Here is a 19,424-nt window from a genome sequence, read left to right on the forward strand (position 1 = left end):
TAAGTGGGGATTATAAGGAAAAGTCACAGTTGTGCATGTTGTGCATCACAAAAAAGTTACATAAGTGCAAAGTGATGCAAAATTTTAAAGGCCAATAAAACGTCGTCGCTAGCTGGCATTAAAAAACAAAAAGACATCTGCAATTTAGATTGAGCTACAATTCCACATTAGGTTTCCCAAGGGTCTGGTCATGTCTGCATCTGATTATCCTTGCATACATTTAATTAATAATTCGACAATGCATGGCATTGATGCCGGTCAGCCAGCATTCTGCAGGGGAATAGATTGGCTCTGCTTGATATCCAGCCACAGCCTCTTAGCGAGGAACAAGGAAACGATGAGCTCAGGCAGATTTCAGATACACGAGCTCGTGCGGAGCTGCGTTAATCCTCCCTCCCTCAGGTGCAGTCTTGGGGAGGAACGCCGTGGACTACAGCTCACCACAGATAGTTGGCCAAGCTCTGATTAATGCACTCATCAGTTCTTTTCTTGTTGGTTTTAATGACAAGTATGTCCCTTGCGGGAATTTGGTGACTTTTTACAAATACTGCTGATGCATCTGCTTGGATCTGCCGCTTTTCCCTTCCCCGTATTGTGTAGAGAGCCCTGGTAGAACGCCCAAGTTTTTTGACATGACTAGGCTGTCAGTTACAGTGCAAGAGACCACATGACATATTTTCTACCAAGAGATACAGGATACATGAGCTGAGGAAATGAACAGTGATAATATCTCAGCATGTTGGGATGTGTTGTGCTTTGCTGATAAGGCTATTATTCATTATTATGCCTTAGACAGCAGAAATCCACTCTCCATCTCAGGCATATGCTTTTCACACATAGTTTACTTACTGCTTACTAATTACTTTGGAGTTAAAAATGATTTAATCGCTTATGTGGACTGTAAAGAAGCCACAGATATTCACTAAGCTAATCTTTCCTTTTGAGAGCTCAGGCTGTTGAGCAGAAGTAGAAAAGTGAATTATTGGCTTGTCAGAAACATGATGAAATTTAATATTTAATTTGACAGCATCAAAAAGGTACCAATAGGCACTAAGAATGTTTTAAAATGAGTTAGAATAGATGTGATAGATTTCACAGAAGTCCCCAGAAATCTTAAGGAGAAGATGATTCATAACTGTGGTCAAAGACTAAGGCAGTTTGTAGCGCCTGCTAAACAGAAAATCCTAACAACAGCCATTCATCTTAAAAAGGGCTTTAAAAACTTAAATGTTCCCCAGCATATTTAATGTTGTTATTTTTGCATTGTTTCCTCAACCAAACAAATCAGGTCTGAGTCACAAATTTGACAAACAACCACAATTTATCACTCACATCAAAGAATTGTAGTGTTGTGTCTCAGTAGGCAAAGTGAAATGGAAATTATTATTCACGTTTTATATTGTGCAGTAATTCAGCAACATGATCAATGGCTTATGATCATCATCCTGACAAATGCAGACAGAGTTGTGGTCATGCCACATTTAGCTGCCCTTATGTGATTGATGATTAAAGCAGATAAATGATTCACTGTGCTCAACTGTCCATTAGTAGTATGATGCCTATTAGAGGGTGATATTTTGCCTCTGGCACCTTTCACACAGGGACCTCGTCACACTATTTTTTTTTCTCTGTCTGTTGACAGGGATGTGCGTCAGAGTGTATGTTTCTGAATAAGTAAATATAAGCTTATTTTTTTATTTAAAAATCAAAAAATATGTAAATGTATGACACCTGACATACAACATATTGCTGTCACATCACTGCCACATGCTGTGCACCGTCGTAGCAAATGTTTTAGCTGCATCTCCTCTCGGCTTGTCTGATCAGTTCCAGTGAGAATACTTTGGAGCCTTTCCAATGTCTAGTGATGGATCTTTGTGTTATCAGTGAGACGCTTTGAGCCCTGTAACATAAAGCCCCAGCGCTTATTCAGCACCGCGTACCTTGCCTGTGATCAATGGCCAGCAGTCAGGACACTGAATGGAGCACAGATTGAACCACATCTGGGATTTGGATGCTGAATAACAGCCCACTCAACAGGGGTGACTCATGAATAATGCACCAGCCAGCTGAGTGTCCCATCTCCTTTGGCCCCTTACTGGTGATGCTTTTGCACTCAGACCTGTCCAGGGAGCAGAAGGTCAGTGCACAAACACTTGGCACCCCTAGCACCAGCATCAGGCATCCCTGCCCACCGCAACCATGTTATAATGGAAAGCATAATGGAATAGAGGCTGAAAGAAGCACGTAAGGGAGATGTAGCTTCCATTTACAACAATGATCATTTTTTATTAGGTTTTTATAGATTTTAGGAGCATTTTTATATACAACACAAAGCGGTCTGGGTTGAGATGGCACGGAAAACTGCAATTTAACAACCTTATGTTGTTTTTATTTCACTCAGGTCATGGAGACATGCTATTTTCCTTGACAGATGTCATAAATTAAAAATGAACAGGTTTGCAGTTCATAAAACAGTAAGTATATGTTGCTATATTGTTTTGCAACCTGTGCACTATTTCTACATTTCACTGCACTATGATATTTACAGACTTTAGTGACAGACCGATTAATTGGTTGGCCTATGAATGCGGACACATCTGCATTGCAGGCAGAAAAGCTCATGTTGGTTGACCACAGCTGTAATATACGACACAATTATATTGTCGAGTTCTACACCGCAGGATGAGCTTTAACAGTGCGAGCATCTCATGAATCAGATGATTTATACTGAATACATTTTAGTGCATTGTTTTCTCAGCCTAGTGGTTATATTCTGTTTCCCAGTTATTATTCAAACAAATTTCTAATGACTTTCATTGGCTTTGTGTATGCATTGGATTTTATGGATTTGTTGCATTTTGGCTTTATTTAACATATGATTAAAACAGGCGTCCTCATGTGTTCATTATGCAGGCTGAACACAGCCACACAAACGCCTCTCTTTTGTTCATTTTTTTTAATGTATTCAGTCTAAGTAGGCACATTTTGCTCAAGTGGTTTCAAGGACATTTAAAAGGTCATGACGGCAAAAATTGGGCGTACATCGTGCAAATCGAGTTGATGGAGCTCTCATTTCACCAAATGGAGATCACCTGGTTTGGATCCTTTGTGCACCGGTAGCGCATTTTCAGATTTAATAATCATGATGGTAAGTCATTCTTCATTCAGTCATTGACTAGTGATCCAGAAGGTCAACGTGCTGCACTATCGGAGAGAGCACACCACTGAGAGGGAAGTAGGAGGTGTAGCTTTTAACAGAAAGAGTTGATGTTTTATTCTGATTTTTTATTTTTTGGAAAAGAAGCATTAGTTAGAGTAGGCTAACTAATGCTTCTAAGTAAGCTGGTGATTCACTCAAGTCACTCAAGTACACACATGTAAGTCAGTTTTCAGGTACATTATTCTGACAGCAACTTTAATAATTCTGCCATTTTTTTTGATGAGCTACCATTTAGAAACTAGTGCTCGATTATCAAAATTTCAAATACCTAAATTATTAGCACATCCACTTAGGGGAGATTCCCCCTCGAAATTCATCACTTCATTTCAGTGGCTGTTCATAGCTGTTTCTCATTTCACAGCAAATCAAAGATAATAGAATTGCAAAAAAAGAAATAAAACACATTTATGCATTATTACTTATTTTTTAAGATGCTTTTACTCAAAATGTCAGGTATTGGTAAAGCGTAAGTAAATTACAGGATTATTTCAGTTACGAAACAGAAAAAAGCAACCGATTTACCCACTCAAACAAAAAATAGTCCAATAAAACGTACAGAGAAAAGAGCACAACTACACAATTTTTAAAAAAAATATTGTTGCAAAAAAGAGGAAGGTCATTTTTGTCCAGATGCCATCCTTCTAAAGTCATCAAGAGTGCTTTGATGAATGATTGTTCGATAACAATTTTGAACATATCCTGCCACTCATCTCAGTTTTTTTTTAATCCTTTGTAGCTGTTACAGCCACTAAGTTGAGAAGTAATTTCCTGGACTATGAGGTGTTACAGTGGTAAAGTGATGTTTGATAATTCAGCATTAATAATTTGTTCGTACCATAAGATAAAGTCACTTCAGAGCTGCTTCTTTTTAATTCACTTGAACTCTGAGTCAATTGTTTGACAGTACATTACTTCATTGAAGTAGCCATTTGTATTCTGAACTTTTGCTTGCTTGTAAGTAAAGGGTTTGAGTAGTCTCTCTACTGCATTGCATGCATCAGTATAAAATGATATGTTTTCCCAAGTGTAATGTAAAGTCCTCTGATATCTCAGAGGATTGTCTGCACAGAAAGCAAAGTGCATCCACGCGCAGTGGCTTTTCTCTTCCTTGCTCCCCGCGTCTGCTTCACACACCACTTACCCTGCGACATTTGGGACGAGTTTCTCACTGCTTGGCTTCTCACATCTTGGACACTGACACAAAATAAATGAAGACACAAAGAAGACACAAGGTTCAGAGTTGGAAGGGGTTGGTGGCTGAGGTGTGAAACTATTGGGGTGTAAAATTGCCCTGGCAGCCGCACTGTTGTTTCAGCATTTCATGGTGAGCTGCTCAGCTAGACTTTACTTGACTTTTCTGCCTCCTTCGATCCACCTCCTTTTATTTGTGTTTCTGTCCACACTATACCTTTGCTTAATTTGTCCACAGCACTGTAGCTGTACAACTAAAATACAGAAATGAACACATGGCTTGGCTGGGCCGCCAGGCAGAGAGCAGCTGAATATTACAGTGGTTCAGTTTTGTTCTCCACTGGAGAATGATCCTGGTGAGAGAGCAGACGGTTCAACAGGCTAATATTCACACATTAATTTGCCCAAAGATGTCCAACTGTTCTCCAATAGATCTCATTACGTGCAATCAGTCACAGGCTGGCTAATTGTCTGTGTGGTGTAGGAAAGCTTTACTGGTGCATATAGGAATGACTGGTGCTTCCTCCTGGTGGCGGCAGGAGGCCATGCCCAGGCTGTGAAGAGAGAACAGACGTGGTGCAGAGGGCACTGCAAAACATTTGGCTGTCAGTATGATGCCTAGGGTTTGTTATTAAAAGCATAGGGCGAAACACAGAAACTATTCTGAGCAGCAGGCAAAGCTATGTGACATCAGGCACATTGTTATTTTGCTTCATTAAGTGATGTTGTTTCACTAATTAGTTTTCTTGCCTAAAGCTTGTAATTGGTGACATGTTTATGACTGTATGTGCCATGCCTGTTATGTGAGGAACCCAAACATGATTAATTACCAAAAAAAAAAAAAGTTTGACATTAGAATAAGCACAAGAAAAACGACGTTGTAATTGCTATACGCTGTACTCCATTATCTATATTAGTGCAGTGCCTGCTGTCAGAGACATTTTAGCGTCAGCAGAGGCAGATGTCATAATCAGTGGAGATTTATTTAGAAACTGTGTTATCCGAATTGAGGACATCATTATGAAGAATGTCACATCATCTGTGCGGTCACAAATCAAGCAAAAGACCCTACGATGCAATCACATTGTCGCATCATGCCATACATTTGCATGTGACAATTATGCTTAGTATCAGAGGCGACGTGATGACTCTAACCTTCTAGAAGCTGTCCCTGCCACTCAGCAGCTATCCCTGTAATGCCTTCAAGCAATCTTTTACAAGACTAAGCCACCCAAGTCTCCCAATTTAGTGAGGCTAGAGCCATAACTGCAATAGATGGGTCAATGAGATATAAAAAAACCTCATATACAATCACCAGTCAAATTTTTTTCAGCAGGTTCTATTATTACTATGCATGCAGAGTTTCACGGCATTACTGCCTCATTTACAGCCCAACATAGAGTGCCAACATGATCATCCAAGCAGAGCAAAGCATTAAGCCAATAAAAAAATAGTTCATTTACCCATATCTTTACTATAATAAATAGACACACCTGCCACCACACAGCTAAAACGATCCTCAACCTCATCTGTGTGTGTTTTCATTATAAAGCAGGTGATTGGCTCTTTGTAGGGAGCAGTGGAAAGCCGCTGTCTCCCATAGATTTCTTATTCACGGGCCTTTAAGTGCTACGTCTGCCTAAAAATCCGGAGAACAGGAGCACATAGCCAAAATCAAAGCACTTATCAAAAAACGGTCCCTAAACTCAGCAATGTACTTGCTTTGGTTTCTAGCAATACAGCCAGCAAATCGATGAATAGAGAGTCCTCGATCTGATAGTCACCAGTGCTTTGCTCAGTGGTGCAGTGGTTAGCACTGTCTCATAGCTAAGAAGGTTTTGGGCAAAAACCTGCGCACTGGGTTGTGCAGTGTCAGCCTTCTACAGCCTTCAGGTATCTTTGCATCAGCAAAGTTAGATATCACACTCATTGGAAGTTAATTCCAACTAACCATGTTATCTGAACTGTGACATTGTTATGAGGCCACAGAGGAGTGTGGCATAATCTGTGCGGTCACATATCAACCATAATGGCCTATTCCCACTGAACGCATCATTTGTCACATAAAATTATGGGCAAATTTAAACCTGCTGGAGCCAGCGAGACCCTTCCTGCATTCATCCTCTATGGAAGTGGGGTCCACTTTCAGGAGCATGTTTGTGAATGGTTTAAACTTGTGTCACCTGTGACATCATGCGTCAGGTCAGAGGTGGCTAAACCCTAAGGTCAGACCACAGCTCATCTACATGACCTCAAGCTCTTGCAGTGCTCCTACTCCTGCTCCCAGCAGTACACCCGCTAAATATGATGTAGATCATTTGGTGAAATATGTGAAGGACAGACAGACAGGGGTTTCTTGATTTATTAGTGAGATGTGATGATTATGTTTACTCACATTAGTTTCACATTTTCTGCTCTTTCTTTGAACCACTTCTGAACAGATGGCTGGAGTGACTGTGCTGCTCTCCTCCCTTGTGAGTCTGATTTTAGATTCATAAAGCCAACGTTAGACTAGATTAGTTTCTCTGATGTCTATAAAGCAATTTCTCATTATTGCCCGTGGTTGAAAGTGGGATGGGAGTACACAGGGCAGTGTTTGTCTGCTCCGACAGGCTGGGAAAAATCTTTGTGCCCTGAGTGAAAGAAATAAAAGTATGAGGACAGGCTCCCTCCAACGGGCTGAGTCTGGTGTTGGCATGCCCTGCGGTAAGGCAAGGTTATTCAGATGAAAGATGGTGTTGAGATTAGTGAGCCCTGCCTGAGTGCATGGACGTCCAGCATTCCGCACTGCGTGATTTATGAGAACCATGATATCAGCAGTCGCCACATGAATAAACCATGTGGGCAGAATTAAGCTTCTGTTAAACGACGCACAGCATTTTCCCAGGTGCTTCACCAGCCAAAGTGAAATCACATTCGTGGATGTTGTTGTTGCTACATGAGACTTTAAAAGCAGAGGATGTTTTAATTTTTCCTCTCTCTTTCCCAGTAATTCCCATGGCATTGTTTTGAGCTTATTAATAGTTTGTAGAGCCCCTTGGCACGAAGGCTTGACGTAAGGCAACGTAACTAAGCTCTCATTATCTATTCAATACCAGAATAAATGCATATATTGATATATTTAAACTGTCCTCCTGCGGCTAATGGTTCTTTCATTACAGTCATTTAGCGTGTCAGATACTTACCCCAAGATGAGCTCTTCAGATTGTGTGTTTTCTATAGGCTAAAATATTTGCTGCCATACAATTGAATTTCTCAGCTTGAATAACTGCATTAAAATTCGGAATTCAAATCACTTGATTGGACTTTTCTGATCAAAAATCTGGAACAAAAACAAGTTTCAACCATAACAAACACTAACAAGTTGAAAATGAAAGTTTAACAGTCCAATTAAATAATTAATAGCAATTAATGTAATTACTGAAAATCGTTAAACTGGAGAAGCTACTTTGCACATAACAATTTTTAATCATTTTTTTTTTAACTAAAACAATAACACAAGCAACATCACGTTGGGGTTGAAAGTCACATATTTAAGAGAAGAACTGCACTGCAAACCCAGGATGTCAAGTCTGCAAGATGTGGGAGGGGTAGTAGTAAATGCCAGCACTAAAGGGAAGGGCTTTTGATCCATACTAAGGAGTATATGTATAGTTATCCTCACTTATGGCTCTTTCTCCCAACCTGTTGTGCTTTGTGGAAGCACAAATATACTACAGTACCTCTTTAAACTTAGGCTGAAATAATGTTTGGACAGATAATTTGTTATTTTCCTTATCTACGTGTGGATTTGAAATAATAAAAAAAGTCTGAAATAAAGTGAGAAACAAAAAACTCATTTGAGGATGCGAATCAGGCTAATCTCAATAAGACTGATTGTGCCAATTTTTAAGATAAAGTCCGCTGAAAATAAAATGGCTGCTTTTGTCTATCTTTTGTTTTTTAAATACACTACTTCGCCAGAGGCACAATGTACAGTGAGGTGCTGCGGCAGCAAGAAGCAGCAGTTTTTCGTGGGAAACTACATACATATTAATGCATATTAATAATAGGAATATTGCGCGTCTGTCTTCCTGTCCATCTTCACTCACTGATTGAAAAATCTTATTCAAATGCCTATAGCTAAAGCAGGGGGAACTATTCTTTTCTGGCCTGTATAAAATAATCTGAACACAGTATGCCCTCTGTCCTCAGAAATGAGTTGAACTGCTAATGTCCATAACCATAACTAAGCAGTATTATGGCGAGTATCCAGCCTGAGATTGAGAGATTGTGAAATTAATCCTTGGCTGGATCATGTCAAGCTGGCATTCCTAATCACTGAAGTGTAATAAATAGAGAAGTACCCTAGAGAGAGAGATCAGGTATAAGGCATTGCTGCCTTGGCTCCACTTCATCCTGTCAGCATTACTGAGATTCCCATAAATGCAGCGACAAACACTCTCTCGGGCTTTATGACTTCAGTACTCTTGCCATGCTAGTGCATGCACTTAGTCTCTTTAAAGTGATTTGTGTATAGAGAGGAACAGAACAAGTAATGTGAAGCAACAAAAAAAAACAAACAAAAAAAAATACGTAAGTAAAAATACAAAAATGTAAAAATCACCAGCATTCAAACGTGCAATCAAGTCACTCCTGTTATTAGGAAACTATTCTTAAACATAAGCACTCATTATGTTGGTCCTGTTGGAAGCAAAACTGTTATTATACTAATATTATTTGATATTATTAATAGGTATATGATACGGGAAACAGTATTTTAGTCTCATGATTTGAGGCGGAGGCAAGTTTGAAATAAAAAACTGTTAAATCTATAGCAATTTAGGTCACAGACAAAAAATATGTAGAAAACATAAAGATGTCACAAATTTAGTCAGCAAAGTAACTACTACCTGTAGCACTTTATATATTAATAATGTCACACTCTGATGCCAATCATAGTCTTAATAATATATCTGTATTTATAAATAGCACACTAAGGAGGAGTAATGCTATATAAATGATGAATTAAGCACTTACTAATACCTTAATAATGCTTAATAGTGTGACATTATTATAACGTGCTACCAAAAGTATTTATAATAATTTAACTTTGAATATAATTGATTATAAAGTAGCAAATGCTCAAAAATAAAGCACCAGTACCCTCAGATTATAGTTACTATTGGTTCTCATTAGAACACTCATAAAGCTTTGAAATATACATACAAATATACAACTCATAAGCAGATTTTAGAACCTAGTTTTTGTAGTTTTGTTGTACCTGCAGAGAAACCATCTCTTTCTGGCCTCTTAACACTCAGGTATTTGGCTGAAACCAGGGGAACCAGAGCGTACAGTGTGCCACACTGTGGCCTCTGTAATGAGGCCTGACTCCTAATGACTCACAGCCCCCAGCAAGAGATAGAGGTGGCCAGCAGTGGGGCTTATCTCATTGGCACTCTGTGCTGCGTGGTTACTGCTGTAACCTTTAGATCACTTCAGATTAGGCTGCTGCGGGAATCCTTCAGTAGTTATTACAAAACAGATTGAGCGGCTGGAAGAATTCTCATAAAAGTTGTATACGAGCCCTCCGCTTGAAGTTGTGATAATAGGCTGATTGTGCAAAGACATGTTACAGGCTGAAGCTCGTGACTGATCGGCGTTCTCTAACGCTGCCTCAGATAAGGCTGCGATGCCATTGTTTTTGTTGACTGCTTTTGATTATGTAAATTCACACAAGCTAGCGGAAACAGAGCATTGTGATAAATTTAGCACTAAGAAGGTCCTGAAAGCGGCAGGGGGTCCACAGAGTGGAGGTGAGCTAACTTGTGCTAGTCAGTCATGCCTGCTGAGCATCATTCATGGAAGAGTGCAGGAGTTGGTCAGCCAGGGGACAGGGTGGTTAATTGCACTGCACTTTAATAATTCACACACTGAAGACACATGGCTTTAATCACGCAGACGTCCCCGCTGATAGGCAGTGCAAGGGACAAAGGTGGCTCCGTCTCATCGGACTTAATGTTTCTGCAGGCAGGTGTCCGATGTAAACTGCGGGTGTTCCTGTCAAGATTCAGAAGTCCATATAATCACGTACACACACCTTCACTATACTCTGCCGCTTGTTCTTTGCACTCGTCTAACCTCTGTACCTAAATGATGTTGCTATTTCAGCTGTTTTTTCACTGGGAGCAGCACAGCGGTGGGAAGGTTTCATTGTCACAGTAATCAAAGTGGTGACGAGCAGAAGTGAAATACATTTAGGTTGAGTGAGGTCTCTGGAGAGCATTTTGTTGGTGTAAACACTTTTCTCGTCAAAAAAGAGGGAATCTATTTTCAGGGATTTGAGCAGATACAGTGCGAAGTCATACAGGAGAGCCCCGAGTGATAACCGTCATATTCATCCAGCTTGTCTTTTATTCAGTGCTCTCTGTACGGAGAATCAGCAATGAAGAGAAGTTATTCAACATTAATTAAAGGGCGTGTTGCTTGCCCCCAACAATGCATTCTAATGTTAAAATCCATGTTAAGGGAAATAGCAAACATGTGATTAGGCATTGCAAAATGTTAACTAGGTCTTTGTCCTTGACATTCACATTTTTAATGTCACTAAGCTGTTCCTGACGCATGCTGCGCTGCACACATATATCTCACTGGAGGTAGATTTTGTCCAAATCTAACAGGATTTGCTAGGATTTGGAATTAAATCTCCACGTAGGGTTTGATTTCCAATCAAAATTGGCCACTGCATTTTGTTCTGCCTTTGATGGTTTAAAAAAAAACAAAAAACGATCTCACTTCAGTCATTTTTTTTTTTTTTGCTGCAAAATGAGACTGTTTTAAATGTTGCCATAAGAGACAGTCAGCCTGATATCAGTCTGACAGCAACCAAATGGGATCAAGTTGGCTATTACATCCAATCTGTTTTTGATAATACAGCATGTAATTGTGATAAATCATCGAAAATCACACATCTGTTGTTTACATAGATGGAAACTCACAAATAACAGAAATGTACATTTAACTGTTACATTTGTGCACAGCAGCCTTCCTGTCCTATAGAAATATAACCGGACTACAACCAGTCCCTACAGCCGAGTCCCCTCAAGTTGGCTCATTGACAAAGACTCATTCAAACTGATGGCAACATGTTGGCTATCTGTCACCTTTTTTAAATTAGAGATTAGTGATTATTTGCAAACCTTCAACAACGTCTCTGAGTGTGACTGCAGTCATCCCAAGTGAGACTGTGACTGTTTGGAGAAAGTTTGCCTCCTCTTAGCCGACCTTGTGATCAATAGTGTGCAACACCATCAACAGTTTGGTGAAAAAATTCAAAACAATCACAAAGTAGCCACGGAGTTTTCTTTTTTGTTCCTTTTATTGTAGATGCAAGATTTCCATCCTATTTTTTACTTGTGTGACTGACCCATTAGCTTGCTCTGAATATAGGCATAGCTTTGTCAAGCTAAGTGCACCCAGCTAATTTAATGAAAGCTTACTCAAGCCGGCTTGTTCTTAACATTCCCACAGTATTTTAATTTATTTAATAAAATATCAATATTTGGTGTCTCTGTATCAACATAATATCCATAGACAAAATATTGCAATACTATGCTGTATTGATTATTTTTCCCCACAAACCTAATAATTACGGTGATAATTTTAACCCAATCAAATCAAGCATTCTCTTGATGCTTGTTGTAATAACAGTGGGAGTGCATTGTTTTGTATTTGTTGACCGGCTGTATAATTGTGCTGCAGATTTAAAATTGCTTCAGACTAGCATAGTCTGACTTAATGTTCAGCAGACGTAATAAGGGGACCTACAGTAATTCTTTAGTCTTCCCTCTCATCGCCGGGCCTTGGAAACTATTTACATGAATAAGAAATGATGTTAAAGTATTTATTAAGCCTTTATTTTGTTGTGGCTGTGTTTGCATCTTAATTTAGAATTCATAGCAAATGAAGGACGAAAAAATCTCAAACCTACACTCTGACCTCCCAGCGAAAGCCATGTAATGAGAAAAATGATAAACACATGAATGTTCTCCAAATTATTGCAATAAACCTTGTGTAGGCTTTGTTAATGATCACAGTTAATGTGATCTTGTCACATTGTGGACAAACCACTCACAGAGTTTGAAACGTGAAGAGAGTTCATTGTATTAGCCCCTCTTGAGTTAATGCAGGCTTTTATTCCTGTGGGTAAGTTAGTGTGGATGTGGATACCAGGTAGGTGGAAATGAGAACCGTGTGCTCGAATGTGGAGGCTGCGCAGCGTAAACTGGCCTTTCAAGAGCAGCTTTTGTTGAACTATATGCCTGTTGAGACTCTTGATCCCATAAGAAATTTATGAGTTTGTGTGCGTGCGTCCATGTGAGAGCGAGCAAGGAAGCATGTGTCTTCTGTGTGTCATCATAAGCTCATTATTTTTCTTCTCTCCCACAGATCTGCGACCTGTCATCACCTCACCCAGCAAGTGTATGTGTGCGCACTGGCACTTCTGTGTTTTTTCTGCTTCCAGAGCCCCCTCAGCAGCCACCGAAAACACCCAGAGACCACAGGCTGCAAGATTAGGTGAGCTTTAGGCCACACGCCTCTGGCTATTAGATCTGTCACTGTCTCCTCATTTGAGGGCACTGTGGCACTTAATTTGCTTGCAGACCACACTCTAAAGCTTACTAATAGTCATTGATTTGTTTAATCTTGCCAAATATTTAGGATAATCCCAATTTTATTACCTCTTAACCCCCTTTCAGACTAGTGATTGAGAACAATAAAAAAAAAATAAAAAAAATATTGAGCTTGTCCACAGTCATTCAGATTAAATGGCAGAGGAAGATGGTCTAATCAAAGAAACAGTAAAAGCTTTCTGGTTCATCAAGCAGTGTCCCTGTAGTAGCGTATAACCCGACTGTTTCAGAGCAGCGCTTGAATATGAGAGCAGCTGTAGCCCATAACACATGTGTATCTTGATTAATCATCGTGTTAAGGAAATGAACATGACTTTAACCTCTGCCTGTTCAGATGAACTGCTGCTCAGAGGAAGTGGAGCTCTGATTGATTTTCTTTCACATGTGAGTGAACTACATGCATCTATCAATGCAGAAGATTAGCTGAACATGTGAATTTGTGCGTTATTGGATATAGTCACTCTGAAGTATTGAACACATCCCCATAACACGGCAAACCACATGCAGAGCACACGCAGCCCACACATGGATGTATTACTACATGTTGAGTTGTACAAAGACGCATCATGATGAATTTATTACAATTCATTATTTTTGCTCAAAATGCCACGCTGTAACATTTTCCGTGTACTTCGTACTTGTGTATTTTATTACTACTGTGCAAAACTGAAATTTGCTGTGTTAGTCATGCACGTGTTATACCTGGACTTCTATACCTAATCTGTCATTGTCACTTTTGTTGATGATATGTGCTCTTCTTCTGCCTAATGAAAAATCCTGATTGGGTAAACAGCCTGTCTGTCTCTGTCACTGGGTGGTTTCATTTCTGTAGATATTAGAGCCATAGATAACTTAGCCCAATATTCTGCTTGAGCCACATTTAAATATTTTATTATGATCTTCTATTTGCACCAATTGTAATGGTTGATCTTGATTATGTAAATTTATTTTGTGATTTAGGATATTATACTCCATTAATTCGTCTGGCTGTTGTGAATCTGTTCTGTTTAGGCAGATGTAGTAGATTGGTGGGCCAGCACATGCATCTTAGAAGGTCATCAAGGACATGGAGCAATAGTTTTCTGACTGTCACAGTTTACCAACAAAGCTATGCAAAGCAGAGGGTCTGCACATGGAAATTAGCCCAAGGCTATAATCTGGCATATTTACATTTGTTAAAATGTTCATTAATATGTATTGCCCCTCTTTCTAAAAAATAAATAAATAAAAAATATATATAACCAGAATTCCATTTTCTTATGTGTGGAATAAAAAGTTTTTTTTTCCTGTTTTTGTTTCTGAATGGCATGCAAGCTGCCTCCTAGAAAACACAAGTGAGACACTTTACGTCTATACAGAAGGTCCAAAGGTTGCTGCTACAGTAGGTGTCCATTGAACACACAGTGTTTTCAAGGTGAAAACTACTTAAATAAAATAGTTTGGTGTGTTTTTTATGGGAAATAAACTAAGAAAATGCACCACTATATGGGGACTATAGCTAACGGCTGGTCAGCTTAGCTTAGCACAGTTGAGTCTTACTCTATGGCAGAGTTACCACTAAAGGGTTTGAAAAAATAATGATATTTAAAAATTTAGGTTTCGTGTCCTTTTAAGTACCTCAGAGGACAAAGTGCTATGGTGTATTTGAGAGTTAAATAGTCCAGTTAAGTCAAACTTCAAGTCCCACAAAACAATAGTATCCCAGATATATTGTATATTTAGTCAATAGCCATATCCATGGTAACCATCCATATGCAGTAGAGATTCACCAGTTGTACGTTTTTGATTGAAATTTCTGATTTATTTATTTTTTTACATGCTTATACTGACTTTTTGCCAATTGCAATTTTTTTCTAAGAATGACAAATGAGAGCATATACAAACAAAAAAAAACGACTTTTCTTCAGTGTAAAATATTATTCACATAATAAAATAAATTATTAAACTTTACATTTTCCCCAAAACTACAGAAAGAAACAGAATCTTCTCTTCTTTAAACAATTTCCAAAACAATTCTCTGCTACTGAAAAAAGGTATAAATAATTAAGTCAACGTGAGTTGTTGTACACGAATATTCACCTGATATATTTTTACCTCAAACAAAAGCAGGTGCAACAAGTTTGCATAACAAAACAAATTGCACTTACATATTTTTCCAATTTGTTTAAATTCACCAGACACCAACCCTTTTTTCTTTTTTTTCATCCATCATTTTCCTCATAACTTCTTTGATCATTTTGCTAATACCGAGGCTGCTGACTTGCAGCTGCCTCGGTGCTCTTTCCCTTTGTTAGCTATGTCCATGTTAATCTGGGTGAGGGTGATTTAAGTGTCTGATTAGGTTGTTTGATATAAAAACTTTTTCACAGTTATCCCCCATGGTTTACTTTGGGGAACTTTGTGTCGCCACTCATGCATCTCTAATGTCTACCATTATAAAACAAGAGTCCCAAAAAGTGAGGACACTTACAAATAGAAAGGTCTGAACAGCTGTGATCGAGCTCAACATTAAACCTGGTGTCATTGTCCAAAAACCTACAGACCAACTGCACAGCCTATTGCTAACCTTTTGATTCCCAACCTCTAAATACTGTTATTTTTTGATGCTTATATTGTACCCTTGATTATTCCACCTGAGATAACTGCTAGACAATCACAATACTGGAGTATTCAGAGTATTGATGAATCAATTGGAGAGTTTACGCTTGTGTTTGTCATCAAAAGCATTTGAACCTGGAAATTGCAATTACATCAGCCTTACCGAACAAACTGGCACAATATAATACAAACAAGTTTATTAATCCCACTAGGGGCAATTAGCTTCAAGCAGCTTGTTATACACAAAACACATTAACATACAAACAAGCAAATGAAGCTTAATGTGATAAACCTCTCAGAAATAAAATAAGCCAGTTTTTAAAAGGTCAAACTATTCCTTTAAATGTAATGAAATTATCATCTACCACCCAACTGTCTACATTTCCTCCCTGTTTCCTTCTTAGAGTGAAGGATGGGGTCATCAGTTCCTCTGCTGGCCTCGCTCCTTGCGCTCACCACCAGTGCATTGAGTCTCAACCCAGATGACCCCAATGTCTGCAGCCACTGGGAGAGGTAAGCACATTCCCTTGTATTTAATCGTCTGAAAACGCTGATTCGTATGAGTGACGTTGTCACTTCTGAAACTTTTTCAGTATATCTTCTCTTAACCAAAGTTCTGATCTATTGTCAAAGTCCATACAGCAGTATTGATCTCACAGCGGCTCAAGTTGCCAAGCTCGGAGAGATGGGAGGTGCTGCTGCTTCAAATGAAATACACAGGCAGATTGATCAGTGTACTCTCATCCCAATCAATCGCGAATGCCACAGAGCCTGAATAATTATTAGCTTTGCTGGGCAGTGTCACTTATGAGAAATAAGCAGGAATAATTTCTGTCTGTGGCGCAAAGGGGAGGAAAGAAAGCTGTGAAGATATATTATCTGGATTATTGCCTGACCAAGGTGAGGGTACTTTGTGGTTCCACCTTGTTGGCATCGAAATGGATTCCCTAAGTGGGCAGTATGGTTATGGCTTTTAGGTCCTCCAATATCCGCAGACCATATATCATAAATATCAACTATTTTTTAGCGTTTTCATACCCTTTATTTTAAAGTCAAAGCTTCACTATGCAGGAAAACGACACTGTGTTGAAAATGGGATCAGTGACTTTCTGATTCTTAATAACTAGCATTTTATTGCTATAGCTGGTAAAACCTGACCCAGTTTAATAGGGTTAGGGTAGGGTTAGGTCTAAGTGATTTAAAAAATGATTTTTTTGTGATGATTCACAAAAAAGAAAAATAAACAAAGTTTGGCTGCTCAAATATTTAAAATGTTTGACTTCCCTCTAATATTTTTTAAATAATGCCACCTTTCACCATTTTTTTCTAAAATTGTTATTTAAGTCAAACCATGTAAAAAATTCAAAGGGTAAATTTCTCCTAGGTAGAGCTTATTACAACACTCAGACATTTAATAGATGACAAGAAGCCGAGACTAATGGCTGCTTTTCTTTGTGCCTGTGGCAGGGACTGAAAGCCAAAATTATTGGAGACTATAGGACCGGCATTTCAAGATTTTAACAGGCGCTTGTTTACATTTAAGATCTTAAACAGAAACCATGCTGAAAATTCTAGGAGTCAAATAAATGTAAAAAGTAAAGAGCACAGCATCCGAATCTAAAATTTAGAGGAGAATACATTTTAAATCTCTACCACAATTTAAAGGGGTAGAAATAATAAGCCAGAGTACAAGAAAGTATGGTACAGTCCTTTTTTCTGCAACTGGTGTCCTTAAACATTTGTCTTTCAGCTATGCGGTGACTGTCCAGGAATCCTATGCTCACCCATTCGACCAGATCTATTACACTAGATGCACAGACATCCTCAACTGGTTTAAATGCACAAAGCACAGGTGAGTTTGTAGGTCTCAGAATTTGTTTCCTTATTATATTTTACTTGTTTTTTTGTTTTTTGTTATAAGTAGCACGACCTTTACTGTACCCCCAGAGGATGCCAGTGACTGTAATTGTGTTGTTTTGAAGACGTTATGTTTTAATTGCTTCATCAAGGTTGATAGCTCCATCAACTAAATGAGTAAATAGAGACCTCCTACAAGCGGATTTTTATTTGGGGGTAAAATTCCACTTAAGAATGATTTTTCTGTGCGTGCTTTGATAAAATGACAAATAACAACAAAACATTAAGTTACTGTTTCGAGTTTGTTTGTTTCCTGTCCTTCAGAAAGGATCACTCTTTACCTCACGTAGCTGTCCCTGTGTGTCTGCTTTTTCAGGATCAGCTATAAGACAGCTTACCGGCGGGGAGTGAGGACCATGTATAGGCGCCGCTCGCAGTGTTGCCCTGGTTACTTTGAAAGCGGAGACTTGTGTGTTCGTGAGTGCACCTTTTTTTAATTCCTAAGTCTTTGCTCACGACATTTCAGGTTGTATCTGCAGGAGATTTTAAGAAAATAAAATATTAGGATTGATTTTTAGTCTGAGTGGCTTGCAAGTAAAGACGCAACTTCTATACAGGCCGCTGCTGCCGAAGTCTCCTGTCTGATCCCTCAATAGCAGTCCACTCTTGCCTTCTTTGCTAGCGTGCCACCATGTATAATATGCGGATTAAGTCAATTTAAAATGACTGAGCATGATTTAATAAGGTCACTCACTGTTTTACAACATGGTCTGCTCCCTGCTTTGCTCTTTCTGTTAGAGTAGCTTAATTGAAGTTGTATAACAATGAGAAAAATTAACGAGCCGAGAGCATACTGGTTACAGACCAAGGATGTATAGCACCCACCATAAAACCACAACAGACTTCAATAACTTAAAAGAGCAAGGGCCTTGAAAATTAGGTTGTAACAGTGCGCTTAAAACAGTCATTCACTGTCAATTCAATAGCTTCAATGTATAATTTCACTCGCACGCATTCAACTGAACACTTTTGCAAGCTGTTCACAGTATTTGTTACGCTGACCTCACTGAATATTTCATTTGCCTTAAAAAAGAATTTAATTAAAATTGGTCTTCAATAATAGTTTTCATCATCTTTTGCAACATAAGCTAGCTTCTGATATAGTAACCCCACCGTGTGCTCTTTGACCACAGCTGAGCTTGTCCTTGTCTAAGCTTTCCTAGCCTCGGGGTAACAGCTCCCCAGGAAGTCAGCCAACAAAGAGTGAGACCCCGTGTGATTATATGGGAGTCTGGAGAAGTGAGGAGCAGACTGATCAATAATGTATTCATTAACCATTTAACTGACAACAGAGACATTTGTTCATTAATAGTCTTTTCAGGGTGTTAACAAGGTGAATCTGCTAACTGCGATGCCGCCTCTTGAATTTGGCTCGTCTTTATCAATAAGCGTGCTTTATTTTTTTGTATAATACAGTATCAGGCCATTGCGGCCTGTGTCAGGTGAATAGAGGAGATTGAGTTGATAGGGGCCAAGAGGGCAGTTTTTGCTTTTTGCTGGCTTTGCAGACTGCTCTCTTTTAATCCTAGCACTCTCACTACTAGGATTAAGAGATTTGTACTCCCCAAGCTGTTTTGCATGCAGTGACAAAAGGGAGCATTATAGAGGAAATCGAACCAAAATTAACTCAAGTCATCTATTTCGAGACATTTTATTGTTTACTGAATGTAAAATATCCCTCCCTTGTGTATTGTTAGTTTAGTGTAGCTTTTCCCCATGAAGTCTGTTTCATTAAGAGTCAGAAAAGCTTCAAGAGGGTTTGCCTTTTAATCCTGCCTCCTTTCTTTTTTTTTTGTCATATGGCACCACATCAGCACTCA

The 19,424-nt window shown here is 38.9% G+C and overlaps 1 protein-coding gene across 1 annotated transcript in view; it reads left to right on the forward strand.

Annotated features, from left to right (window-relative positions):
- The window catches only part of megf11 (multiple EGF-like-domains 11), an 86,115-nt gene that overhangs the window by 3,573 nt on the left and 63,118 nt on the right, over nucleotides 1–19,424 (forward strand). The window contains exons 2-5 of the mRNA XM_080867127.1: nucleotides 12,845–12,973; nucleotides 16,092–16,200; nucleotides 17,438–17,539; nucleotides 17,921–18,021. Of these exons, the coding sequence (XP_080723253.1) occupies nucleotides 16,100–16,200; nucleotides 17,438–17,539; nucleotides 17,921–18,021 (304 nt within the window). The 5' untranslated portion in view covers nucleotides 12,845–12,973; nucleotides 16,092–16,099. The remainder of the gene's footprint in view (nucleotides 1–12,844; nucleotides 12,974–16,091; nucleotides 16,201–17,437; nucleotides 17,540–17,920; nucleotides 18,022–19,424) is intronic.

The sequence above is a fragment of the Rhamphochromis sp. 'chilingali' genome (assembly GCF_963969265.1).
Source record: "Rhamphochromis sp. 'chilingali' genome assembly, chromosome: 2".
Lineage (NCBI taxonomy): Eukaryota > Metazoa > Chordata > Actinopteri > Cichliformes > Cichlidae > Rhamphochromis > Rhamphochromis sp. 'chilingali'.